Source organism: Diospyros lotus, chromosome 1 (assembly GCF_014633365.1).
Source record: "Diospyros lotus cultivar Yz01 chromosome 1, ASM1463336v1, whole genome shotgun sequence".
NCBI lineage: Eukaryota > Viridiplantae > Streptophyta > Magnoliopsida > Ericales > Ebenaceae > Diospyros > Diospyros lotus.
In genome coordinates this window covers 46,952,745-46,980,371 of record NC_068338.1, presented here as the reverse complement: position 1 = coordinate 46,980,371, position 27,627 = coordinate 46,952,745, and the positions used below count along the sequence as shown (strand labels likewise).

The following is a 27,627-nucleotide window of genomic DNA, read 5'->3' as shown; positions in this document are numbered from 1 at the left end:
AGATAAAGTTAACATGATTATAAAAATTAAAATGTCAAGAAAAAAAATTAAGATAGCATAGACCTTGAACAGTTAAATAATTTTAGCCTGAAAATATAATAATTTATTTTTAAAACAAAATAACTAATTTAACTATAAATATAAAAATATAATAATTTATAATATTACTTAAAATATAATAATTAGTTTACCTCTTTTATACTTTTGTTTCAGTAAGCTTTTGTTGTTATTCTTGGGAAGCCCAATCATGGATGGCTATCAGTCACTGCGCACGAGTATATTCCAGAATCCACCACGACAAAATCCAAAGAAATTGCAATAAGAACCAAACCAAAACCATCTGGGTTTGCTTTGAGTTTGACTCGCCGGTAGCCCCCAAAATTTCCATCTCATCTTCCCCTCCTGTCAATTCAATTCCTCCCAGTCATTATTGTCTCGTCGAGCTGTTCACAACTCAGCAGGGCAACAAACTAAACCAGTTGTGGGTTTTCCTCAATTTCTCTGATCAAAACAGCAAACCGGTACTCGGGTTCTGATTTTTCTTTCTTTTGGATTGTTGGAACCATTTGTTGTTTTAGGACAAACCTTCGTGGTAGACAGCCCAGATCGTTTCTGAATGTGGTAGTGCAGTTCATACAATCGCCCTGTTCTTTCTCGTGATCTTGCAGTTGTTGTTTTATTTTACACCCAATTTTGACGTTTTGACCTGATATTCTCTCCTACGCCAGTCATTTGTTGTGAATTTATTTATATACTGTAACATTGAATTGATTATACAATTGTAATTAGTTGGATTATTCGTCTAGTTCTTTTGCCAGTTGGGTTTTAGTATTATTCTTCAAACCCTACTCAAGAAACATATTTCCTGCTACTTGAAGTTACTGTATTTTCCCCACCCATCTGGAATTTCAAGTACCATTTGGTATATCACCATTATATATTGTTTCTTCTCTTGAAACTACTGTATTTAGTGGAAAATATTTTTGCTTAAAATCCCGCCATTGTGTTTTTATTAATTTGCTCAGATCTTAGGCAACAATGTCAATCATATGTGGTCTCCCTCTCCTCGAGTGTGTTTACTGTCTTGCTTGTGCCCGTTGGGCGTGGAAACGCTGCCTCCTCACGGCAGGCCATGACAGTGAGAACTGGGGCCTTGCAACTCCTGATGAATTTAAGCCTGTCCCGAGGCTTTGCAAATATATACTGGCTGTTTATGAAGATGACCTTAGGCACCCCCTTTGGGAGCCTGAAGGAGGCTATGGAATTAACCCAGACCCAGATTGGTTAATTTTGAAAAGGACTTATGAAGATACCCAAGGACGTGCCCCTCCTTACTTGCTATATCTTGATCACGGCCATGCCGATATAGTTCTTACCATTAGGGGCCTTAATTTGGCCAAGGAGAGTGATTATGCTGTTCTACTGGATAACAGGCTGGGCAAAAGGAAATTTGATGGGGGTTATGTACACAATGGTTTATTAAAAGCAGCTGAATGGGTTTTGGATAAGGAATGTGACACACTGAAGGAATTAATGGGGAAGTATCCAAAATATACTTTAACTTTTGCGGGGCATTCACTTGGCTCAGGTGTGGCAGCATTATTGACAATGGCGGTGCTAAATTATGGTAGACTGGGAACTATTGATAGGAGGAGGGTCAGGTGTTATGCTATTGCACCAACCAGATGTATGTCACTGAATTTGGCAGTGAGGTATGCCGATGTCATCAACTCGGTTGTGCTTCAGGCAAGTTCATGTTTTTCTTTCTGCAATCCTTCTTTTATAGTATTTGTATTCCAGACCACCAATATGACGGATGTGAATATTGAACGACAACTTGTTTGCTATTGATATCCATCTTCACGAAGTCGTGGATGCATTTGTTTTTTGATTTTAAATTGCCACTCACCTTTATTTTCTATTTTATATTGGGAGAAATTTTCATCTTAGACTTTTCTTCTCTTTTGTTTCTTGGTGGCATGTTAATAATAGCTTCTGTTCCAAAATAGGGGTTTCTTTCAGCACTAGTTAACTTGCGCATTTTCAATTATGATTCTTCAGTTGGAAGTGCAATGTTGTACCGTCTGTATCCTGGGTATTATGATTTGATTTTTGAGAAAGGAATAAGATTGTGAGTGCTTTTCAAATATATGTATATTTTGATGCACGGGAAGATAGCAAAATCAAAAGCCAGTGAAACATTAATGGCACATGAAAATTTGTGCTGACCTCCTCAAGGAGTATGCAGTTATGCTCATAATCAACATAATCTAGTCCATGTATTTGCTATATGCTGAGCGTTTATGCATGCTTTTCATGCTTGAATGTATATGGTTCTTTTCCAAAGATATCTCCAAATTTCACTGAAGAGGAGTGACAAATTTAGTGGCCTGTTAGCTTATATTGAAAAAGGACATCTCCAATGCACGAGGTTCCCGCTTTATGAGGATTGAGGGAGTGTCATATTTGTGCGCAACCTTCCCCTTGGGCCCTTGGTTTTATTTATTTGCAAAGAAACTGCTTTCAATTTGGCAGAACTTCCCCTGAGGCATAAGGTGCTCACATGTTGCTCCTATGTAATTTTCTTTTTGTTTTTTGATGGACTTGTTAAAATTTAACCAGTAATAATAAAAAAAAATTTAAAAGAAGTTTGAGAAAACAATAAAATGCCCCATTATTTAGTTAAATAGTGTTGGTTATTTGTTATTTGTGATTTTTTAAGTTTGCATTTACCTCTTTATGGGCATATATTAAAAATAATGATGTGTAGATTTTTTAAATTTGTGCCTTGCATCCAAAAGGCTTGCGCTCAGGCTCAAAGCACTCTTCAGCCTCAGTGCACCTTGAACCTTTGACAACTATGCTTGTTGCATTTAACTTCTTTCTTTTTTCTCCTTTATGTTTCTGCTTTCTTTTTTTTTTTTTTTGTTAGGGTTTCCATTTCCTTTTTCAATGGTGATAATTTTTCCTACTTTTAACCATTGATTTCTTTCTGAAACAGGATGACTTCTTGCCTCGGACAGCCACTCCCTTGGAAGACATTTTTAAGTCGCTATTCTGGTAAGCTATTGAGCTTCATCACTTAAAATGTAGCATTTACTGTGGCTATGAGCTGTTAACATTTGTTGTAACATCCTGTGGAAAGAGAATGCTTCTTATGTCATTTTGCAGCTAACAGTATTTTCCCATCCATCTTCTGATAAGTTATTGATAGAACTCTTGTGGTTGCCAGAAAAAATAAAAAGAAAAAAGGTCATCACCACCTTAAATTTCTGTCCATTAAGAGGAAAAATTTATATATTTCATGTCTGACAAGAGGAGTGTGACTTGTTGAACAAAGGGCTTACAATGTTTCAGTGAAGCCTGCAGAAAGGCACTGCTATTTACCGATTTTATTTGGTGCTATTATTAGCTATAGACGATCTAATATTTTATTTATATTTGCTTTCAAACATCAATCCACCAGTTGACGAGGCTGTCTGTGTACCCTGTTTCTCTTCTTCTGAGCAGCTTGCCTTGCTTGTTGTGCCTGCGGTGCATGAGAGACACATGCGTTTCAGAAGAAAAGATGATCAGAGATCCAAGGAGGCTATATGCACCTGGTCGCCTCTATCACATTGTTGAGAGAAAACCTTTCAGGTATATATGTATGCTTTTTTATTAAGTTGGTCAATGATTTACTAACTATAGACTATAGAGTCCACCTTTGGTTATCAGTAACAAAATGACAATGGTAATTGGCAATAATGGATATTATGATTGATCATCGAAGAGTTTCTGCTTCGCAAATATCATATTTAACTCGATTTATAAAAAAAGTGTCCTATTTAATTGTTATAGAGTGGCTTTTAACTTTTATGAGTCTCTGTTTCTTTCTATAATATAACATGCCATCTTTTACTGTATTTTGATTTTCAATCCATAGAGAGCCTTTCTCTATGTCCTATTGTTTGAATTGATGCCGTCATGGATTTTGGCACATTAAACTCTAAAGACCAATGTCTTGGAATGTGTCCAATTTTTTACATGGGCAAAGGTGTCGTGCAGATGTGGAAGGTTCCCTCCAGTTGTGAGGACAGCAGTACCAGTGGATGGGAGATTTGAGCACATAGTTCTCTCATGTAATGCCACTTCCGACCATGCCATCATTTGGATAGAGAGAGAAGCCCAAAGGGCTCTGAATGTAAGTTCTAAGTTACTTAAGTTTTGGCAGTAGGTAAAAGATAATGGGAAATTTTGAAGTCCGTTTCTATGTTTTTGTTTGGTTTAAACTTCTCTTATTTACATTTTAGAAAGCCAGTCTCTATTGGAGTGATGGAGGCCAACCTCACCAGTACCAGATTCTGTTTCCCAACACCAAACATAATTTTCCTTTTTAATTCTTCCTTTATTGGTTCTAGAAAAAATGAAGAATGCAGTCGATATTTCTCAAATGGTAAAATCCCTTTCACAATTTTTTGATCTTTGTGTGTGGGAGAAGGGTGGGGTAGAGGACGGAAGGTACATAATGGAACAAAAATGCAAGGGTAAAGGAAATAACATAAAGGGTTCTTTTTATTAAATTAACATTAATTTTGTTAAATTTATGGCGGGTCTTGCATTGCCAAGTTTAGAGCCTATTTTACCATAGAACTTCTCTCTCTCTCCTTCCTTTCCTTCTTTCCCTCTCCCCTGTCTCTTCCATCTGTGTTTGCTGAACCCGACAGTGGGGTTTCAGGCTTTCGGCAACTCTAGCTAGTTTCTCTCTCTATATTGCTAGATCATCATCATCATTGATCTGCTTCACCAGAAAGTTCAGCTAGCTTTTCCGCCACTGAACATCCATGGCTATTTTGAGGGCGCCACATGCTGGGCTTCCCCACTTCCTCTGCACAATTCCAAATCAAATCTGGAAGGAAATGGGGGAGAAATGCTTAAACCCCCACTGGGTTTCGGCTATTCGAATAGAACCCAACCTCATTGGCTTTAGAATTGGCAATTTTATCAGCAGACCAAGAGCTGCCAGTTTAACTGGCAGGCTTGGCTGCCAGCCACTTGACACTTTTTTCAAGTGTTGGCAAAGGCAAGTTAGAGGCCCGAGAATCTAACTCGTGGGTTTTGACTTGGCCCAAGCTTGGATTGTATCCAACATGACTTTTTTAAAACTCTCAAACTTGATCCTAGTTTTGTAAAAAATAAAAAATAATAATGTTAATTTAATAAAAAAACTCAATGTAAAGTTTGTTACCCTTCATTATTTTTGAAGAATGAAATGTGAAAAAGCGTAATGGGCTAAGTGGGCTTATAGCTTAAGGTACTGCAATTGAAATTCGGAGCACTTGAGCTTCATGTATGGAGTAATGTGTTTGAAATGTAGTGACATTTCTTGAGGTTTTGGGAGAACTGAAACCAAGTTCTCACCCAGTTTGAAGCACTTGACTGAGATAAACCCCCAAGTTTTATTTCTTTTTAGGGTTGGCTGGATTTGCATTTTGTATGTAATTCTTCATCATCATCATCAACTGTACTTTATCCTACCAAGTTAGGGTTGGTGGCATGGCACTCATAATATCAATTGACAATACAAATCATGCAAGAGAAATTATACGTTAGATGCCTTAACTAATGCAACCCTCTAGCAAGGAATTTTAAAAATTTTACGCTGTATGCCTTTCCTAACACGACCTTCTAGCAGAGAATTTTAAAAATTTTACGCTGATCCTGTAGCAATGAATTTTATTTGTAATTCAGACTTATTAAAATTGCTCCTTTTTCATATTTCCAATGTCTGATAGATCTGCTTATCCGCAAATGTGAGAGAGCATGAAGTTTTTGTTACCATTTTCATGATGTCATGTTGCACAGTTAATGCTAGAGAAGGATCCCAGCATGGAGATTCCACCGAAGCAAAAGATGGAGCGGCAGCAAACTTTAGCCAAAGAACACAGCGAAGAGTACAGGGCCGCACTACAGAGAGCCGTTACATTGGCTGTGCCTCATGCATTTTCACCCTCTCAATATGGCACGTTCGATGATGCTGAGGAAGGGGAACATTCGGACAAGTCAAGTTCATCAGGATCATCGAAGAGAAGCTCCAAAAGAGAAACCTGGGATGAACTGTTCGAGCGCCATTTCGACAAGGATGAATCAGGCCATATGTTGCTGAGGAAATCTACCAGTGCGGACTGATGTCGCCTGTAGAGGGTACATTTTATGAGGAAGTGTGATGAACGCCATTTGTTGATTTCTTCGTTGTTCACCATTTTCTTCCCCTTCTCCAGTTGGATTAAGTTATGTTTTGTATGATGTCAAATACAGCTCAAGCCCTATAGAGAGAGATATGTGACTTCCGAGTTAATAAGATGTAGCAAAATTTTAGACAAAGATGTTGGGAATTTTAGCAATGCCATTAAAAAGGCAATCATGACATGAACTTCCCCTGCTTGATCTTTTGCCAATTTGGACCATTTTTATGGATATTTCACGTGGTCTATTTCTATTTTTATGGAATTGAAAAATGTGTATATCTTGCAAAATATGTTTTAGAAAATAAATTATAACAAGTCAATATCTTAAGAGTAAATTATTCTTTCTTTCATTAAGAGTGCTTATTATGGTGTTAGATTAGACGTTTTTGATTAGTGACATGACTCACATAAAGCCTGGGGTCACTTAAACTCGAATGCAGTTCACATAAAAGGCTGTACTTTTTTATTTGAAATATTCTTTTTTAAATGAATAATTTTTTATTTTTAAATTATATTAAAGATCCTGGCATAAAACTTAATTAGACTGAGCAACAATAATATGATTGTAAATAGCAAATCCAACTCCATGAAAGCTTCCTCATCAGCGTCATGAAATCTGATGCTGAGCCGTGACATCTTAACCTGCCATGACTGATCATTTCATTGCAAATTCTGATATAATAATCATAATCATAATAATAATTATAAGCTTCCAGTGTCTCGTCTACGACCATCGGCGATCTCTCTCCCTTTCCGGGTCGCCTTCCACTCCACCAATGGCGGCGACCCATTTTCGAATTCTCCTCGTTTTGGCTTTCCTGTGTTTCTTCTCGACCCTTTATGCAGAAACGTAAGTAACCCATCTCAATTTCTCGCATTTTAGGTTTGTTTTCCTCTATCCGAATGGATTGCCATCGTTCGTTTTTGCCTCAAATCCTTGGTGACTTTTAATGATTCTAGGTATAGGCTTGGACTTGATATTGTTCTTCGCGTGGATTAAAGTCCGTGCAAATTTACGGATCTGAGTAGTGGAGATTTTGTTGGGCTGAATAAGTAAAGAATTTATTGTATAAGCGAATTCTTAGGCGTATCTGCTGGTAGTTTCTCTCTTTGTTTGTTTGTTTTTGTTTTTTTCTTTTTTCGTGAAGTTAGGTAGAATCGCTATAATGAGGTTGGTATTTCAATGTTTTTTCTTTCTTTTTTTCAATTTCTTCAAATAATTGTTTTTTGGTGAAACTAAATCAGGTGAAATCAACTTAAATACAATGCTAAAATTGCCATGCCTTCTATAGTAGCAAGGTGATGTTCCTTGGAATGCCTTTATAAGGTGCTGTGTGCATTTTATGGGCCTGTAAATCGGAGGAAGTGATCAATACAACCAGTAAATCACATTTGAACTCGGGGGCGGCTATCTAATTCTTGAAGAATAGTATTTTGAGATAGACTTAGTTCATTTTCATCACCCTTCAGTGGTACGGGTTCTCAACAGAGGTCATTCCTTTTTGCTGCTTTTTCATTAACACTTGGGGGAATTATACCAGGATATACTTCCTGAAAATGCCAATTCCAATCTCAAGTGGAGTAAAGAGCTGTTATTGCTAAAAAGGAATAATTGAAATGATCAGACAAGGGACACTTCTGGTTAATGCAACTTTGTGTCTTTTCCAAAAATTTGGTTCACCAGAAATCATGTTGCAGTATTAACTCTAAGCATAATAACTCTCTGACTTGCAATAAGAACAAGAATTATGAACTTTTGGAGCTATGTCATAACTTTTTCTACTGTGCCCGTTTTGTCTCCCAGCCCTTTCTGAAAATCATTTATCTGCATGAATCTACTTCTCAAGCTAGAAAAGAGCAATCTGTATGAACTTGTAACATGTTGATCTTGACACAGATATCTGGAGATATAATTGCACAATATATAAAACACATACAATTGGTTTTCAGATTCCTATTCCTTTCTCACGGATATTTTGAACTGTTTGGATCTTGAAGAGGACTTGAAATAATTTAATCAGATGAGCAATTGCTCTATAACTACTCTTTTGAGTTTCAACTATGTATTTCCAGCTACTCAATTCTTCTTCTAAGTGATGATTATATATCCTTACCTTGTTGTTATATTAGTTGAATAATTGGGCCAACGTAATAGGCTTTAGGCATCGATCTATTGGGTTGAAGCCTATGTAAATAAAAGCCTCGAATAAAGCATAGCTGGAGAAATGTTCCAGCATCTTCCCAGGCAAGTTGTAAGGCAAGTGGGGAGGGCATAACCGCTTTTGGCGCTAATTAGGCCATAGATCAGTATAAAAAGGACTGATCTACGCCTCTGCCCCTATGTTGAATGAAATCAAGAAATTAGTTTCCTTCCTAATTCCTTTCCCTCTCAAATTTCACTCTTCCTTTCCCTCTAATTCTCTCAATCCTCCTTTCTCTCTTCCTCTCGCCATTCTCGATCCCTCGAGAATTCACTTGTTAGATCAAGAATCTAACAATGGAACATGGCAGTTCTGTAGTGACTACAGACAACTCAATGCCATTAACATCAAAGACAAATTTCCCATTCCTATTATTGAAGACCTTTTGGATGAACTAAAATACGTCTTTGTTTTCTCCAAGTTGGACCTAAGGTCGAGATACCATCAAATTAGAATGGATCCTAATGACATCTCCAAAACAGCCTTCCAAACACACCATGGCCACTTTGAATTCACTGTCATGCCTCTCGCCTAACCAATGCACCAGCCACATTTCAAGCCCTCATGAATCAAATCTTTGAACCCCATCTCATAAAATTTGTGTTGGTTTTCTTTGATGATATCTTGGTTTACAACCCCTCTTTTGACCAACATCTAAACCATCTTAGGGCTATATTCAAAATCTTGAGATTCAATCAATTGTACATCAAAAGGCCAGAGTGTGCTTTTGCACAAAAACAAGTGGAATACCTGGGGCATATCATCTTAAGAGCTAGAGTGGGAACAGATCCCAAGAAAATTGAAGCTGTTGTGGTCTAGCCGAAACCTACAAACATCAAAGCTTTGAGAGGGTTCCTAGGGCTAACAGGGTACTACAGAAAATTTGTAAAAACTATGGAACAATGAGTAAGCCTTTAACGGAGATGCTGAAGAAAGACAGCTTTAGATGGAGTCCGCAAGCAGATGAAGCTTTTGAGCAACTTAAAAAAGCATTAAGTGAAGTTCCAGTGCTAGGCCTACCAGACTTCAGCAAGCCGTTTGTGTTGGAGACTGATGCCAACAACCACGAAATAGGGGTTGTTCTGTCTCAGGAGGGTAGGCCATTGGCTTTCCTAAGCCAATCCGTGGCTCTTCGACACCAAGACCTTAGCATATACGAGAAGGAGTTAATGGCAGTCTTCATGGCAGTAGAAAAGTGGCGACACTACTTAGAAGGGGGAAAATTTGTGATAAAAATGAACCATGAAAGCCGTAAGTTCTTGCTACAACAAAGACTACACACCCAATTACAGAAGAAAGGCATGGCCAAACTTATGGGATTGGATTATGTGATCCAATTTAGAAAGGGGAAGGAGAATGTTGCAGCAGATGCCTTGTCTCGCTGCCAAGAAGAGGGAACTTGTGAAGCCATCTCAACAGTCGTCCCAGATTGGTTATAAGAAGTGATTGCCAGTTACCATCAAGATGACTGGGCAAAAGGCTTACTGGAGCAGCTCAGTGTAGACACCCACAACAGACTCGGGTACTCACTAAACAATGGGATACTCTGTTACAAAGGAAGATTGGTTATCGGGAACAGTGAAGCATTGAAGAGCAAGATCCTATAGGCACTCCATGAGTCCCCCATCGGAGGCCATTTTGGCATTTAGAATACATACCGAAGGGTCCAACAGGTATTCTTTTGGCCTCAGCTAAAAAAATATGTTTGGGACTATGTGATGAGGTGTGATGTGTGCAAAAGATGTAAGCATGAGATAGTTTCTCACCCGGGCCTTCTACAACCCCTACCATTACCGGACCAGGCGTGGACTAATATTACTATGGACTTTATAGAAGGGCTTCCCCGATCGGAAGAAAAGGACTGCATTATGGTGGTGGTAGATAGGTTCTCTAAATTCAACCACTCTATTGGGTTATCCCACCCATACACAGCTCAAGAAGTTTCCAGGACATTCATGGACAGTGTGGTGAAGTTGCATGGTATACCAAAGTCCATTGTGTCCGACAGAGATCAAATATTCACTAGCTTATTTTGAAAAGAATTAATGAGGCTGTTGGGCACTAAACTATTGATGTCAACGGCCTATCATCCGGAGACGGACAACTAGACTGAAAGAGTGAACCAATCGTTGGAGCTATATTTGAGATGTTTCAGTTTCCTACAACCTAAAGGTTGGCACAAATGGTTGGCAGTTGCCCAGTAGTGGTACAACTCAACTTTCCATAGCTCCATCCGAATGACCCCATTTGAGGCTCTCTATGGCTACAAACCAAGGCTCCTACCGGCTTTGGCCAACCACTCTACAGTGGCAGTTGTAGGTAATTACTTGCAACAAAGACAAGACATTATGAAACTGGTAAAAACGGAATTAGCTAAAGCACAAAATTGAATGAAACAGATGGCTGATCGAAATCGAAGTGAACAAGTATTCTCAGTGGGAGATGAAGTCTACCTAAAGCTCGGTCCACAACACCTCATGGCTTTATCCCAGCAGCCAATTTTCAAGCTCATCTCAAGATACCATGGGCCCTTTCCAATTGTAGAAAAGATTGGGACAGTAGCCTACAAGTTACTCCTACCAAAGGGAACTTAGATACACCTGGTGTTTCACGTTTCCCTCCTCAAGAAAGCCATTGGTACACAATCATACAGCAATTCATTGCCTCCCATGAACAGAGCCGAACAACAAGATGCTATGCCTGCAGCCATTTTAGACAGGAGAGTGGTCCGCAGACATGGCGCCCCCCTCATTCAAGTCCTAGTCAAGTGGTCATCCCTCCATGAGGACAACAACACTTGGGAGTACCTCCCAGATTTGTTGCGTCAATTTCCAAACTCTGCCAGCCTACTATATATTTCTTGAGGACAAGAAATGCTTTAAGGGGCAGGGATTGTTATATTAGTTGAATAATTGGGCCAATGTCATAGGTTTTAGGCGTCGATCTGTTGGGATGAAGCCTATGTAAATAAAAGCCTCAGATAAAGCATAGCTGGAGAAATGTTCCAGCATGTTCCCGAGCAAGTTGTAAGGCAAGTGGGGAGGGCATAACCGCTTTTGGCGCCAACTAGGCCATAGATCAGTATAAAAAGGACTGATCTACGCCTTTGCCCCTATGTTGAATGAAATCAGGAAATCAGTTTCCTTCCTAATTCCTTTCCCTCTAATTCTCTCAATCCTCCTTTCTCTCTTCCTCTCGCCATTCTCAATCCCTCGAGAATTCACTTGTTAGATCAGGAATCTAACACTTGTGTATAAGTCGATAAACATGGATATGTTGTTTGTTAGTAAGATCAAGGGATACCTTTAATGTGTTAAGTTGTTGCTAACTAATTATTTTATACTCTTGTTTTCCTTTGGCAGCCGAAAAGAATTGAGAATGAAGGAGTTCAACCAAGAAAATCTCATACAATTAGCCCATCCAGTTCTGTCTAAAGTTGACCCATCACAAGTTATTGAACTTTCTTGGCAACCAAGGTCAGGTACTCTAGTGCATCATCTGCTGCTTCTTTTTATGCTTGTTTTAGTTGGAATCTATGTTAGATGGGCCTGTTCACATCTGTGTAAGAACCAGTATCAACACTTAAACACTTGATATAGGGTGTGCAATATGACAGAGTCTGGTGTATAATCATGTTGAGCTTTCATTTTAGGTGTAAATATTCTCCTTTAGTTTGTAAACATTGTATTGCCCTAAAAACTAGAAGTACTCAAAAGTACTACTCTAGTTGTCTAGTGTCCTAAAGATAAGAATTGAAGATACTCTTGTTACTCAACGAAGCTCCTAAATGGTATTAACAGTTCTTCTGTGGTTATTAAGTTTTTCCAGTTGGATCTTTTGAGTATATAAGTATGCCTGAATCCAATGTGTATTTATTTTCCTGATCACTTCTGAAAATGACATTAGTTTTTTGGGATAGGGTCTTTTTGTATAGAGGTTTTCTATCAGAAGAGGAGTGTGACCGCCTAATTTCTTGGGTAAAGTCTTCTTTTCTTGATTCTGTTAAGCTTATGTCTATGCAATGACTGCTTCAAGAATTATGCATTTTGGTTTAGGCAACGTCTAAGGAGAATACTATGGGGAATATTAGTGGCTCGGGAAAAGATGACACAAGCAAGATGGTTAAGACTTCTGGCATATCTTTAACAATGGATGTGAGTTTTACACTCTTCCTCTTTGCAACTTGTGTCAAAACTGGATTACATGTACTAATCTTTATGTAGCTCTAATTGGAATTAGACACTCTTAACTAACTGCAGATTGTTACCTACCTTTTGAATATGCTGATCCCCTCTCTCGCTCAATTGCTCTCTCTTAGCTGCAATGCGTTTGGTTCTTGTTTTTGTCTTACTTATGGAACTTAATTGACTGCTTTACCTTGAACAATTAGGACTAGTCCTGTTTTGGTTACTACTTCAGTCATGTCATTTCTTTGCATCTTGCCTATATGGTACCATTAGTTGTTTAGTTTGATACTTTATCGGTATCTTCCACTACCCAAAAGAGGTGTGGGTTTGAGCCTTAGTTTATTCATGATTGTTCATTTGTTCATATATATCATCATCATCAATCATCAAACTGAACCTTATGCTAACCAAGTTAGAGTCAGTGGCACGACATTCATAATGTGAATTGATTTCTAGAAGTTAGTGACAATGCAAAATCTATGCAAAATAACACTATGGCAAAATTTTACATTAGATGCCCTTCCTAATGCAACTGTCTAGTAGAAAATGATGAGAAAAAGTTCCAACATCATCCGTATGGAAAAGTTTCATGGGATGTTGGTGAATAAAGATAAATGATATGATCGGGTTCCATCACATAATTGATATTGTGAAACCAACCTATACAATATAGAAACACAACTAATTTGTTTGTACATATAATACGCATAAATATATTTATACTCATTCTTTAAGGCAAAATGAACGTATCATAAATCCATGACTGAAATTACTGTGAAGTATTTTGGTTGAAATTTTACCATATACATGGTAATAAACAGTGAGCTAATCGTTATGTGGAGTGATTCAAGTAATTTATTTGTTCCATAATTAAAAGAAGTTACTGAATCTGATAGTAGTTTTTGTGGTTCTAGGATGATATGGTGGCAAGAATTGAGGAAAAGATTTCAGCTTGGACATTTCTTCCAACAGGTAATCCCAGATCCTGCTCCTTAGCTCCTTGACGTGTTCCATAAGATGTAACTTACTTTTCTGGCACTTTGTCACCTATTCTTTTTCAGAGAACAGCAAGCCTTTACAGGTTCTTCACGTTGGACCTGAGGATGCTAAACAGAATTATGATTATGTTGGTAACAAATCATCGTTGGCACTCAATGAGCCTTTGATGGCAACCATTGTTTTTTATCTCTCAAATGTCTCACAGGGTGGTCAGATCCTCTTTCCTGAGTCACGGGTGAAAGAAATTATTCTTTGTTGTGTTCTTTTATTTATTTGGTAATTACTTTGTTGTGTTTGTTATAATCACACTAATTAAATCTTTAAATTTGTGATCCACAGACAGAAAGCTCTGACCTTAAGAACAAGATTTGGTCCGACTGCAGAAAAAGTAGTCATGTTCCGAGCCTGAGACCCACTAAAGGGAACGCATTACTGTTCTTCAACAGCCATCTGAATGCATCTCTTGATAGAAGTAGCTCCCATGCCAGATGCCCCGTTCTCGAAGGAGAGATGTGGTGGGCTACCAAAGTTTTCCATGTCAGATCGATCACTGGGGAAAGAGTCCTACTCCAGTTAGAAGACAGTGACTGTACTGATGAAGATGAAAACTGTTCCCGGTGGGCTGCAGTCGGGGAGTGCCAAAAGAATCCTGTTTTCATGATCGGTTCTCCTGACTACTATGGAACATGTAGGAAGAGCTGCAATGCTTGCTGACGGTAACCTCATGCCCAATTTTTTCTCTTTTTCTTACTCATTTTTCTTTTTTATTTCAAAATTTCTCCCTCCTTGTGAGCAAAACAATACTCTTTTGATTTATCTTCACCATTGTGTTATCTTTTTCCTTGTGTTGCATTTGGGTTTACTGGGGACGGTAGTTTTACTTTTATGTATTGGAATAAGGCAATTTAATCATATTAATTAGAGGAATAGTTTTCATGTATTGGGATTGTGAGATACTGTTGCCAGTTGGAACTGAGTTGTATGTCAACTTATGTCTTTGATCTAAATCTGCCTTCAGACGTGCACCTTCTAATGGTTGTTCCCTATGAATTTATTATTGTTAAAAAAAAACTTTGTGGCCAAGCACACCCACATTGTCAATTAATTCAGAAAGAATTCAACTGATATATTTCTTTCATACTTGTAAGAAATGGATGAAGTAGTTTCTATCCTTTCTCTTTTTGGTCTTTTTAAAGGTTGTTGGCAGCAGCCACCCAAAAAATAAGATAAACTGCCATGCAGATTCAAGAGCTGGAAATTTCTTTGGCATAAAATGAAGCAACTTGCCAACTCCACATGAGTAATTTGCCATCCATTTTCACTCCTAGCCACTTCAAATATGGTCACTTGATATACTCATTTTCTTTATTTTTATAATTTTAATGTTTTTAAATAAAAACATTAATATTTTTATATAATTTTGGTTTTTTGCGTAATAGAATGATTTTGAAATGAATCAAAATCTCTTTGTTATTATTTTTAAAAATTTAAGAAACTAATAACAATAATGGTACTTGTTTATAATTAAAAGATTACAAAGACGAGTTACAAAAATAATTATTTTCGAAACAAAGATAAAAGTTAAGTACAAAAAAGATACCATCAATCTTGACAAAGTCAAGAGTAAGTTTTAAGTAGAGTTCATCACATTTTTATTATTTTCACAAATATAGATATGCATAAGAGTTTCCAACCTATTCTACTTTTGATACAAAGAACAAAGTTGGGAGAACTTAGCAAGAATGCAATGGCTACAAATGACAACTCCTCCTTACTATGTTGTTGAAATCCAGCGCTCCATTGGGAATAGAAATTGGCATAATGGACGAAAAACAATTTGGCCGTGTCAATTGTTGCCCTAAATCTCTGGTCAAAATTAAATGCTATTTCAGCTAAGAGGCACTTCAAACATAGACTAGCATTTTGCGTTGTACTATCTTCATACAAGTTCTATGCATAACCAAAGTTTCATGCAAGGATGCATTTCTGCAAGGAAAATCTTAAGCAATTTATTGATAGCAGAAGGAAATAAACAAATGTGCACCTAATCATACAGATAATACAATTAAAAGGCACACAACTGTTTGCAACAAAATAAAACAGTACAAAAAAAAAAAAAGCTCATCCGAAATAGCATCTTAATCTCCCACTACAACTCAAATGCTTCCAAACACACACAAGCAGTCGCAGAAAGCATATCTTTTATCATTCAATACCGGCAAAATCTTTGGCAGTAAGACCCACTTTCTCGAACTTCCCTTTTTCACTGTTCTCTCTAAATTTCAAATAATCCGCACAAACAAATGGCTTGTAGATCCTCAAGTTCCCTTCACCAACCACTTCATTGGGTGCAAGAATGAGCTTGTCATCTTCAAAGCACCAAAAAAAAGCAAGCGAAAACCGAGTGAAAGGTTGCTTTAGAACAACTCGGTGCACAGATGATCTTAGCTTCCCATTGCTCCAGGTTTGCATCAAGTCTCCAACATTCACTACAAGATTATTATCGCATGGATTTATATCCATCCACTTCCCTTCCTTTGATCTCACTTGCAACCCACCAATCTCGCCCTGATAGACAACGGTTACACAGCTCATGTCAGTGTGCATGCCAAGACCTTCAACCTCTTTCTGCTTCATGCACTCAGGTGGCGCGTAGTTGATTATTCTGAGATAACCAAGGCAGTTACTGAACTCTGATTCAAATTTCTTCTCAAAATCTTTGCCCAAGCACATCAGCACAATCTGTATAATTCTCTTCGACAGCTTTGTCATCTGGCTTCCGTACTCTCTCAGTATCTCACTAGCAAAAAGAAGTACACAAATATTGAGAACAAGCTCAACAGATGCGAATAGAAGCAATGGAAGATAGTTTGCATAAAAGAAAATCAGTTCTTTTCCTTTGAATCAAAGTACAAGTATTACATTGACGTGTAGTTTCCATAATGAATAATTTTAAAAAATATGAGAGATTAGATTTATTGATAACTGTGATTCAATATTAGCAAAATTTCCATTTTGAAGAATCCATAATGCCTTCAAGTGCCACAAATACAAACTGAAAAGGCTGTTTTCTAATTGGTAAAAGGGCAGGCATGTTAATATGATCATTTAACCTGAATTCTGAACTTTGCAGGCTGAGGACTTCTTCTGCTGAACTCTGTGCAGATGCAAAGAAGTCAGGTCCAGACACCCGAAGACTTTCATAGAAAGGGGAGGCAATGAAGTGAGGAGTGTAGGTTTTTAAGGTTGATGAGGGGCCGAGTTTCAGTTTCAGCTCAGAAGGGAGCTTGAAAAGATGGTTGGAAATAGAACACAGATTCCATGGTTGGTGATGTAAAAGAAACCCCATTCTTTGCAGGCTAGAGAGAGGGAAGACAGAGAGGATGTCTTTATGGGCTGAGAGATGTCAAGTACAGGAAGTCCTAGAGATGTCTGAGTTTCAGACATTGTTCTTGGAAATATAGGAAGAAGTTTGGTTTAATCTGTTGCTTGAGGTGTTAAATAGATGTTGGCTGAATGTATAAAATCATCTACATATACATAAATCGGTAAATTGAAGTTATCTAAAACATGTATATAGTTGTACAACTTAGATGCATATGATTATTCACACACAGATAATTCCATCTTTTATACCCATACCAACTCTTGTTGACATGGTACAGTGTTCTAAAATTTGAATAAGGCCAAAACCTACCAAAACTGCATAAACGGATTGCACTTATAACAGCTAAGAGAAGTCAAAACAACTTACCCATCTATAAGATTAAAAAGATACATGTACAGTACTTTGGCTAAATTTAAGATGCAGTTTTATAGCTAGAAACAAAGGCAATCATAGGAACATATTAATGTACAATTTTAACAAAGAAGTTTGTTATTTTTGAGAGAGATTTCTTCTTCTTATTATTATTATGTTTATGTGAAGGTCAACAAGAGGTGGCTTGGATTTATTAAAGCAAATAGGCTGCAATCTGGTAATTTTATTATGGCAGGATGTTGAACTAAGATTCTCCTGTAGGAAGTTTTGGCCAGTCTGATAATCAAACAAGCTCCGCCTTTTTCATTGATCATTTTATATGGCACAAAGTCCCTCTAGGACAAAGTAAGCAATTGAATGGTAGTGATTAAAAAAAAAAAAAAAAAGATAAAGGTGGAAAGTCTGCAGCATTTTGTTCAATGAACTTAAGATAAAAATATAAATGTTAAACAGGTTGTTGAAATAATGTTATAAGCTTTACAGCATAGAAAACTAGAAGCAATGGAGTTAGCAGCAAACAGGAGACAGAAGACATGTATCCCATGTGATATCATTCAAAGGTGGAATTTTTCAACCTAAAGGAATAAAGTTGGCATAACCAAACCTGTTAAAAAAAAGGGAGTGAAAGGGACAGTATTGTTTTATTTTATTTTATTTTTTTAATTTGACATCAGAAACATCCTCCAATACCACAAAGGAGAATCAAGAAACACAATGTCAAAGAGAGCTATGGAAGGAGACAAAGTCCAAGGAGGAGGACTCTTGTAAAGAGCAGTGTAGTTCCATTAACAGATCTTCTAGGACAACAAAAAACAAATTCCACATTCGAAACAAGAAATAGGATCGGTATAACCTTCAGTTGTTGCAAACAAAGCTCAGTTATTCTCAACATAATTGTACCCCCCCAAAAAAAAAACTAACTTGGGACCATATCCAAAAAAGTAAGTAGAACAGAATTTCATGCATATGGGGCTATTTCAATTTGTTTACATAAAACCCAAATATAAGCAAAAGGAGCCATTTGAGTTTAAGGTGCATTTTTGTAGTCCCAATAGCACCACCATCCCCAGTATATTTTTTATGTTCCAGGAAAATTTCTTAAACATGTTTAGCCTTTCCAATTTACTCTATCCAAAAAATGCACACAATAGACGTAAGAAGTTTAAGATTTCTTGCTGTTGGTTCTGCTAGGGAAGCCTTAACTAATTTGGGACCTCCATGCCCATGCCCATAATCTTGCCCATGCCTGCATGTTCTGGCAGAGGCACTCCACATATTGAAGATTCCATGTGGTATAGATATTGGATCATTGATGATAGAAGATAAAATAAAAATAGTTCTTCAACACCAATTATTGCCAGTTAGTAGTCAAATAAATCAACAGCTGTCTTGTCTTTGAGGTTGTCTCCATAAGAAAGCTCAGGAAGGAATTTTAGCTCAGCTGTAAGGACAAAATGGAATTGGCAAGAGCGGTAGTATTTCAGCAAAGAAGCTTTGTTGAAGCACAACAAAGCACCAAAATCTAGTTTTGACACTTCCACAATTAAAAAGGACACGAGAGAGAAAATCCTTGCTTCAACTGAAACTTGAATGGGGAATTTAATGCAGCAATTGTTGAATAAAAGGGCCTCCTGATGCACAAAACTCCCCCTGCTCTGCGAATGGGGGGAGGGTCAATGACATATAGACCTGATTATTTTGATTCCAATATTCATCAGCCTCCTTCCATAATGCTTCATCAGTCCCATGATTGAAAAAAAAGAAAAAGAAAAAAGAAATTGTAATCATGCCTGCTGCCCCCCCCCCCCCCCCCCCAGGCAATACATGTGTGCGCACAAAGATAATTTTAAGTGCAAATTCTAAAATTTGTTACATAATGTTGTATAAAACTTGGAGAGAAATCACCTAAAAAAAATGCAATCACCCCCCTTCCCCCCTGGGGCAACACGTGTGCACACAAAGATGATTAAGTGCAAATTCTAAAATTTGTTACTTAATGTTGTATAGAATGGAATGGTTAAACAAATTATAAGATATCAAGTTATAACACCAGCATAACATCAAGTGCACCCCAAGCATTCATGTCCGAAGCAGAAGCCCCAGAAATGCCTGTAAAAACTTCGCCAAATCTGATTTGTACTTTTGGAATAGATTGATCAATGCTTGGAACTTACTATATCTCCCTCCCAAGTTTTCTATAACTCTTTTTTAGCTCTCCTTTCCTGTTCATGAATAACAGTCCTCACCACATGTGAGAGTAATCATATCAGCACATGGACGATTTTCTGCACAGAAGTAACGTAAACGTGGTAATACCGATGGGGATATCCCTATAGAAGAGAGAGGTTGGAACAAGGCAGCTTCATGAGCTGACCCCCCATGGTGACTTGCAAATATGTCTTTCCATTCCATCCTCTGTATAGACTTTTTCCTTTTGTTGGTTCTAACAGTAGTGTTGAATTTCATGCTCTTAATTAATATTAGTGTTGAATTCCTCTATAGACTCAATTATATAGTTTCTGATTCCAAGCAAGGTATTATAATAAACTTTTCCTCATTACCCGCAAAAAGCAACACAGAACATTCTTCCCGAAGAAAATTGCATGAAAAGTTGCAATTTGGACACTGGAATGGGAACTCTAGAAAATACCATGTCTAAATGGAAATGCAGTTCAAAATGTAAGTAAGAGAACATTCTATGCATACACACATACATATTGACTGTTACAAGCAAAGATCTCTCTCCCAGGCCCCCCTAAGCAGCAACCGGATTTTACAGTTATTCAAATTTCATAATAGATGGGAGCAATTAAAGCACTATATAACATCAAAATGCAATGAAGAATATTCATATTTTATATTAAAAATTAAAGTCGAACAAAATATCACGGCACAAGAATTCAATTGCTAAAAAACAAAAACCATTGAAAAAACAGTGACTTATCAAAGTAAAACTGTTTTTTATTACTGCACAGGATTCAGATGATTACCAATAAACCAATAAATCACCATTTCACACGGCTTTTTTCTCGAAGTAGGTTTCAGTTCACAGCCGAAAACAACAGGAAGACAATCAAACTAGCTACACGTTCATTCTAGATCAGAAGCGTAAAAGGCTTCCAGTTCAATTTTCAAGTACTCGAACTTGAAAGGTCAGAGGCCTGACCATTCTTGAGCACGGATTGGGAAGTCGAATTGGCCGGCTTCTTCAGCGAACAAGACGACTTGAAAGCTTCAATCTGCGATTGGCATTTAACGTAATCCCCTTTATTTTGCTCCAAGCATTTCTTCAGAGCTTCCACATCACAAGGGGACGCTATCTTCTTCTCGACGCCATTGTTCTCTCTCTTCACCTCCATTCTCTCCGCCAAAGAGAAGGAAGAAGACGAGAGCTTTTTTCCCGATGCAGAGAAGCTTAACCGAGCCCTAAGGAAAGGGTAGCCCAAATGCTAAGATCGAAAGCAGTCCACGGCCCAATTCAAGTTGGGTCTAGATATGGACTTACGCTCAAATATGTTACCACGAAGCTTTTTTATTTTTCCAAAATATCCCTCCTCTTTTGATTATCTTTCTAAAATATCCTTCCTCTTTTGAATATTTTCCAAAATATCCCTCCTCTTTTGAATATCTTTCTAAAATGTCCTTCCTCTTTTGAATATTTTTCAAAATATCCCTCCTATTCTGAATTTTAGAATCAAAATATAATGTATTTTTTGAATGGGTGATTATATTTGTATTCATGGTTTCAAAATCTATTTTTTTTTTATCACTTTTAACTAAAAGTGCTACGATATGAGATGTAAAGTTATTGCCTATTTAAATATATTTTTTTTAAACAATATATTATCACCATGTTTTAAAATTAAAATGGATAGATAGTTATTAGTTTTTATTATAAAAGCAATAATTAGTTTTTTTTTTTATTTTTTATATTGTTCATGTTAATATATGGAATTATTTTAATTTCATAAAATAAAATTAGTTTTCTATTTTAGGCTATACATTTGCAATAAAATTAACTCTTTATTATTTATGTGTGAATAGCACGAGTCACCTTGTTAGTATAATAGAATAGATATAAGTTGGATATAAATAAATGTCTATTGATTGGAGCTTTGTTAAACTCCAAAAATACCTGTAACACCCGAGATTTTGTTTATTTCTTTTCTTAGTTTAAATATGTAATATCCAAGAACTTTCAATTGTGATATATACTAGGGATATTTAAGTTCAGATACATGATGAAATGAGACATTTTCAAGTGGTTACGAAAATCCTAAGACAAAAACTTAGTTTTTGAAATAGTGGCAAAATCGTAATTATTAAGTCCGGGTAAAAGCAAAATTCTTGGAAAAACTCAGGCACAAGTGTAATATTGGTAAACTAGCCAAAATATCAACCAAAAATATCAAGAATTAGTCAATGAACACTCTCCAAGTGTCCTTGTGAGGTGGAAGCATTCTATTGGGTGTTTGAGGATAAGATCAACGATGACGTGGCACAAATCTATTGGCCCGGATTTCAATTAAAGTCTTAAGGTGGCTTAGCTTGGAAGTTGTAATAATTAACTTTACCCCAAAAGTCTTAGAATGGCTTACCTGGAAGAAAGAGATTGGCTTACTCTAGAAGCCTTAGAATGGCTTATCTTGGAAGAAAGAAATTGGCATTATTTGAATGGAAGCACATGGATAAGTCTTAAGTCTTCTAAGTCTTTGTTAAGTCTTCCCCAAGTCTTTGATAAGTCTTCTCCAAAGTAAGTCTTCTCCAAGTCTTTGTTAAAGTAAGTCTTCTCCAAGTCTTTGCTAAGTCTTCTCTAAGTCTTTGCAAAGTCTTTTCCAAGTCTTATCCAAGTATTCTCTAAAGTCTTCTCCAAGTATTTTGCTTAGGCTCAAAGATTACTTAACCTCCAAGTTTTGGACACTTGTCACCAATTGGTTGGTAACACATGGAAGTAATGATGAATCCCAAATAATTAAGGTGACACATGGCATGCTATGATTTGATGGATAATTCTATAAATAGGCTTGAAGTCTAACTTCCCAAGCCATTTCAAAATTGTGTGAGCCAAATCCAAGTTACTTTGAGAGCAATTTCAGAGAGAAATAATATCTTGAGTGTAAGGAGGAATTTCTGTAAAAGAAAAAGAGAAAGTCGGTGAAAAACGAGGGAGAAAACAAATGAGAGGCAAAGGCTTGACGGAAAGCGGATAGCCGCAAAGATCTGCTGTAACAGTTAGCCAATCAGAGAGGTAAGTCTGATTTATTTACATAATCATATATAGGATTGAAATAGGAATCCGTAGGTTCAAACGGAAGTCAATTCGGAGTTAAAATGAGAGAGATATGACAAAAATACGAAAGCGTGTCGAATCTGCCCCTAAGGCGTGAAAATAGGCGCCACCTCTTCTTGGGCCGCGTGAGGGTGCGTGGAAGCCCCCTTTTCCATGAGATTTCACATATCAACCTCTTATTTAATTATCTACAATCTCATGTAAGGTTATGAGAGATTTAGTTCACGAAAATACGTATTTTGTCTGCAGAAAGACAAACCCGGTAAGGTGTGAAGCCTTAAACATTTGAATCTCATCCAACCAAGTTGAGGTAAGTATATTATGAACTATTTATGATGTTTAAGCATAACCATGAATTATGTTATGTGGTCCCTCATGTTATGTTATGTTCACGCAAGTTTCGGGACCGGAGCTCGGTAGCGCTACGCACTAGAGTTCTTACCCCTGTAAGTTGGTGGAATCTCTCGTGTCTCCATATGTTATGTTATGTTATGTCATGACTTGTTTAAATACATATGATGGTTATCTATTGAAATCATGTTTTCAGTACCAAACTTTATATCTATGCGAAACATGCTCTGAATCTTATTATGTTCGAAACTTTACTTAAGTTTATAAAAGTTTTGTTTCTCAAGTTTTCGTCTGCGCTAAACCCTGAAGTTCATAAGAATATTATTATTTTTTTTATTTTTAAGCATGTTTTAAGTCACGAGTGTCACAATACCTTTTATCTATTTTGTCTAAACAAATAAAAATTAACTTTACTAAATTGCCAATAAGATTCATGATCTCTGTATAATAAATTTAGAAACATTTTTACCACTACATCAAGATTCTTTATATTTAAATTTAATCTAAAAAAACTAAAAACTAAAATGCAATTGTTAAACATCACCAAATTAATATTTATTTTAAATCTTTTAATTTTTTATTTGCACGTGCATACCACTGGCCATCCCTCTAATGCATGTTGAAGAAATAGAATCCTTGATATATAGTTTATAAATAATATTACGTAAGCATTAAAAACATGATATAATTTTTATATGTTATAAAACACATTAAAAAAATTATGCACAAGATAAAGAACAAATGATGAAATGAATGAAACAGTTGTATATAACATATTTGGTTTACTCATTGGTTGAGGTAGCCAACTTAATTAGTTGTGCCTTTGATTGGGCTAAGTCCTTGATCCTAAAGTAAATGAGTTCAACTCACCCATAGATGAACTACCTAAATTTGAATCATCTATGAGTTTTGCAAAACCCTCCATTAACCATTGGATTCATATATGGCCTTTTCTTTACCTTTTAAAGGTTTCATATATGACCTTCTCTTTACCTTTCAAGGAAATTTTTTTTATCTGATTTTCAAAAATGCACTATACTCCTCAATAACTCTCTTGCAAGTTCTTTCATTGGGAAAATGGGGTGTTTGATTTTGATAGAGTTGGTGGGGACAAGACCAAGTGGATTGGAGCATTTGGTAACAAGTTCAAGCCAAAATCATTAGAGTACTTGGTTTGAAGTGGATAAGAGAAGTCTTTCATGATTGGTTCTAGATCCAAGTAGAAACCACTAGATATGCTTTCAAGTGGGCTGGAGGCACTGCCCCATATGAAACCCAAAACCATTTAGCTTGGGTTGGAGTAGGTTTGGAAAGCCTCCCAAATACGGTGCAATGTTGATGTTGAACCCAAAATCACTATGAATAGTGTGAAACATGTTGGAGGAACCTTCTATGAATGGTGTAGTGTTGAACCCCCAATTGCAGTCAGGCATAGTTTGGAGAAGGTTTATAAACCTTCTCATAAATGGTGCACTGTTGAACCCAACACTCTTAGGCACGATTTGTATTGAGTTGGAAGAACCTGCTATGGGTGGGGTAGTAAAACCACAAGGCGTGATCTGAAGTGGGTTACAATTTTCCACACATGGTACAGTAGTAAACTCAAAAGAGACAGTTTTGATGGCTTGAAGTGAGTTGGAAGAACCTCATAGGGATGGTATAATATTGATCCCAAAATTAATACTAGACTTAGGTTTGAAAAGCCCTTTTTTGGATTGGTGATGGGGTTGAAACAAAAACCACTAGAATCAAGGTTATTGGAAGCCTCCTTGGTTGTGAAGCCAAGACTAATAAACTTGATGGGATTAGAGAAAAAGATAAAAATAACACTAATTAGTGAAGTGTCTAATATTTATGGAGAATTAAATAGATAAAAGTGGGGTAAAGAATTACTGTAACTGTTGTTTTGGCACTGATAAAACGTAAAAGATTGGGGAGTAGATGATGATGAGAAAAAAGATTTTGTCGATTAACAATGATTTATAATTTGTTTAAGATAAAAAAAAATCTTAATTTCATTATCCATTCTACTTAGAATCTAGACATAGAAACACAAGTAGTAATAATAATAAAGAGGCTAAGAAAATTAAGGGAAACATACCAAACGTAAACAAAATGACAAAGTAGATATTATAGGTTTGTAAATCTAAATTGAGCTTTTACAAATTAAATAAAAAGGACAAAATAAATTGATTCATACATCCAATTATGTGGAGAGGGAGAAAGAGAATATGATTTCAATCTAATCTACATCATAGCATATAGGGGTGGAGGATGGAGAAAAAATAAAAAAATTAGAGTGTGTGCACATTTATCGTAGAAAAGGAAATTAAGGCCAAATTACTTGAGTGACTATATATGTGAGCCCATCTGTTACCATGTCGTTGTGGAGTTCAATGATGAGGTTCATTTTACGTGCAAAAAATATACTTTTTTTCATATCAGGCTTAAAATGGTTAGCCCATCTCAATTTACAACTCTTATCTTACGTCTCCTTTGACTAGTATTCTTTTACATTTCATTCCAATTCCTTGCACCACTCTTTTCCACTGCCTCAACCAAGATCTCATCGATGATCATGACCATTTCTTTAACTCTTCATTTACAAGGTTATTATTTGGTTGCCTTTACGTCTTATCAGATTATTTGATATTATATTACTCTTTGTACTAGACATACTCTTTCTTTTTTATTTTTTTTAAATTGTTTATTAGATATTTATTTACTGACTTATATTGTATTTACTCTCATTTTTGTTATTTTTTGAGTAAGATATCTTTGTAATTGTCATAAAATATATGATATGAAGTCTCTGCATTAAAATAAATGGAAAGAGAAAGGGATTTAGATGAACCAATTCTATTGTTATTCTTCACCTCCAATTTGCATGCCAAATAAAAAACAGGAGAAAATGAGAGAGACATGTGACTCAATTAAGGGATAAAAGAAGGGGAATGTGACTCAATAAGAAGGATAAAATATGAGGAAATGACAACACCATGGTAAATTAGAAATTTATAAAAACAAAAATAATGCATAACAACTTCAATTTCATGAAATAAATAAAATATTAAATATGGCAATTTATATTCTCAAAATACAATTGTCGTGATTTAAGAAAAAACAATTATTAGACATAGTTTTGTGTATAAAATTTTAAGAAAAAATTTTGAGAACCAGACAAGTTGACAAACAGACTTACAGAATGGAGGCTAAAAGACTAAAATGCCCTCGCTTACATTGTATTGCACTTTTTCTAATACAATATGGGTGAAGGCATTTTAATATTTTAACCCCCATTTTGTAAGTCTGTCTGTCAATCTGTCTAGCTCTGTAGAAGGACTCAAATTTTAATACAGTATCAATTTTCAAGGAAATATTGCAATACATTTTCAACATAACTTTATCGAAAACGAATGAAAAAATAAGCTAGAAAAAAAGAATTCTCTTTACAAAAATAGCATGACTCTAAAAAGCCAATAGGTTATTAAGGGGTGTGTTTGGTATAAGAGAAATTTTTAGATTACTGAAAATATTAGATTGGAAATTTATATTTTCATGTTTGGTACAACTTTTAAAAAAAAATATAAAAAAATATCATTCACATGATTTATTTTTAATCAACTTTCTCACAAAAAGATTTCCATAGAAGAGTTGAGAATCCTGGATTCTTATGGACTAAAGAAAATTTTTAACAAATAAAAAGTCTAAAACACCCATTACCTTCTTAATAACTGAATGCTTTATATATAAAATTCTTTAAAAATAATTAAAGTAGATATTCATACAAACATATATATTATATATATACACACATACATATATAAGATTCCAAAAAATGTTGCATTTAAACCAAACATAGAAATGTAAGATTTTTAAAAAAAATACACAACATTCATGAGAATGTTTAAACTTAATCAAACATAAAATTATATAAATCTTAAAAATCAAAGATTCTCAAAAATATTCTTATAAATCATGAATCTCAATAATATAAAAACTTCTTACGTACCAAATGCCATGTTAATGTTAAACTCATTGAATTTTGTGATTTCAATCTAATTTTTTTATATAACTTTGGAATAATCTAGAAGAACGATAAAAGATTGAGAAATTAATTTTTCAAAATAGTTTAATTCCAATACTGGTGAATTTCTCCCAACTCTACTAAAGGTTGCTTAATCCTCACTATCACATTATGATTAAGTTTCTTCCCTGGTACTCTTTGATTGGGAATCACCTTTAATACTTCGCTTTCTCATTTTAACTTAAATTTGATTAAAGGTGAACATTAAACATTTTAGTGCAATTTAATGTAATAGCAATTGAACCTAAGTGTAAAAATTGATTAATCAGGTAACCCCCTTACTTTTTAGACATGCTATAACATTGGGAATTTAATTTTTTTTTTTAAATTTTATTTAAGCCCCCATGGTTTCTTATATTAATCTTATACCCCCCTTAACGCGACATAACCTCATCAAGGAAAAGTTAAAAAGACAAGGAATTAGAATATTACAAGGAAACATAATAATCTAAATCAAACATAAAGAAATAACATAACTTCAAATACGTTCATAATAAATAAAGAGATTTTGCATTACATCACAAT

General features: G+C 35.8%; 2 protein-coding genes and 1 pseudogene across 2 annotated transcripts; 2 read left to right on the top strand and 1 right to left on the bottom strand.

Annotated features, from left to right (window-relative positions):
• The first annotated feature begins 246 nt into the window (after positions 1-246).
• LOC127788864 (uncharacterized) lies at positions 247-6,412 on the top strand. The gene is made up of 5 exons (XM_052317519.1): positions 247-1,746; positions 3,002-3,060; positions 3,511-3,639; positions 4,048-4,183; positions 5,845-6,412. The coding sequence occupies exons 1-5, from the start codon at positions 1,039-1,041 to the stop codon at positions 6,166-6,168; spliced, it is 1,356 nt and encodes a 451-aa protein (XP_052173479.1). The 5' UTR covers positions 247-1,038; the 3' UTR covers positions 6,169-6,412.
• Positions 6,413-6,798: 386 nt separating this feature from the next.
• LOC127793818 (probable prolyl 4-hydroxylase 12) lies at positions 6,799-14,661 on the top strand. The gene is made up of 7 exons (XM_052324595.1): positions 6,799-7,077; positions 11,791-11,904; positions 12,348-12,405; positions 12,484-12,582; positions 13,530-13,587; positions 13,677-13,849; positions 13,954-14,661. Exons 1-7 carry the CDS (start codon positions 6,875-6,877, stop codon positions 14,326-14,328), a joined length of 1,080 nt encoding a protein of 359 aa, XP_052180555.1. The 5' UTR covers positions 6,799-6,874; the 3' UTR covers positions 14,329-14,661.
• Positions 14,662-15,597: 936 nt separating this feature from the next.
• Positions 15,598-19,136, bottom strand: LOC127793610 (gibberellin 20-oxidase-like protein; annotated as a pseudogene).
• Between the last annotated feature and the right edge of the window lie 8,491 nt (positions 19,137-27,627).

Coding starts and splice junctions, on each gene's coding strand:
- LOC127788864 (XM_052317519.1), top strand. CDS start 1,039: ATGTCAATCATATGTGGTCTCCCTCTCCTCGAGTGTGTTTACTGTCTT. Junction 1,747..3,001: donor TCAACTCGGTTGTGCTTCAG/GCAAGTTCATGT, acceptor TTTCTGAAACAG/GATGACTTCTTGCCTCGGAC. Junction 4,184..5,844: donor AAGCCCAAAGGGCTCTGAAT/GTAAGTTCTAAG, acceptor CATGTTGCACAG/TTAATGCTAGAGAAGGATCC.
- LOC127793818 (XM_052324595.1), top strand. CDS start 6,875: ATGACTGATCATTTCATTGCAAATTCTGATATAATAATCATAATCATA. Junction 7,078..11,790: donor TCGACCCTTTATGCAGAAAC/GTAAGTAACCCA, acceptor TTCCTTTGGCAG/CCGAAAAGAATTGAGAATGA. Junction 13,850..13,953: donor TCCTCTTTCCTGAGTCACGG/GTGAAAGAAATT, acceptor TGTGATCCACAG/ACAGAAAGCTCTGACCTTAA.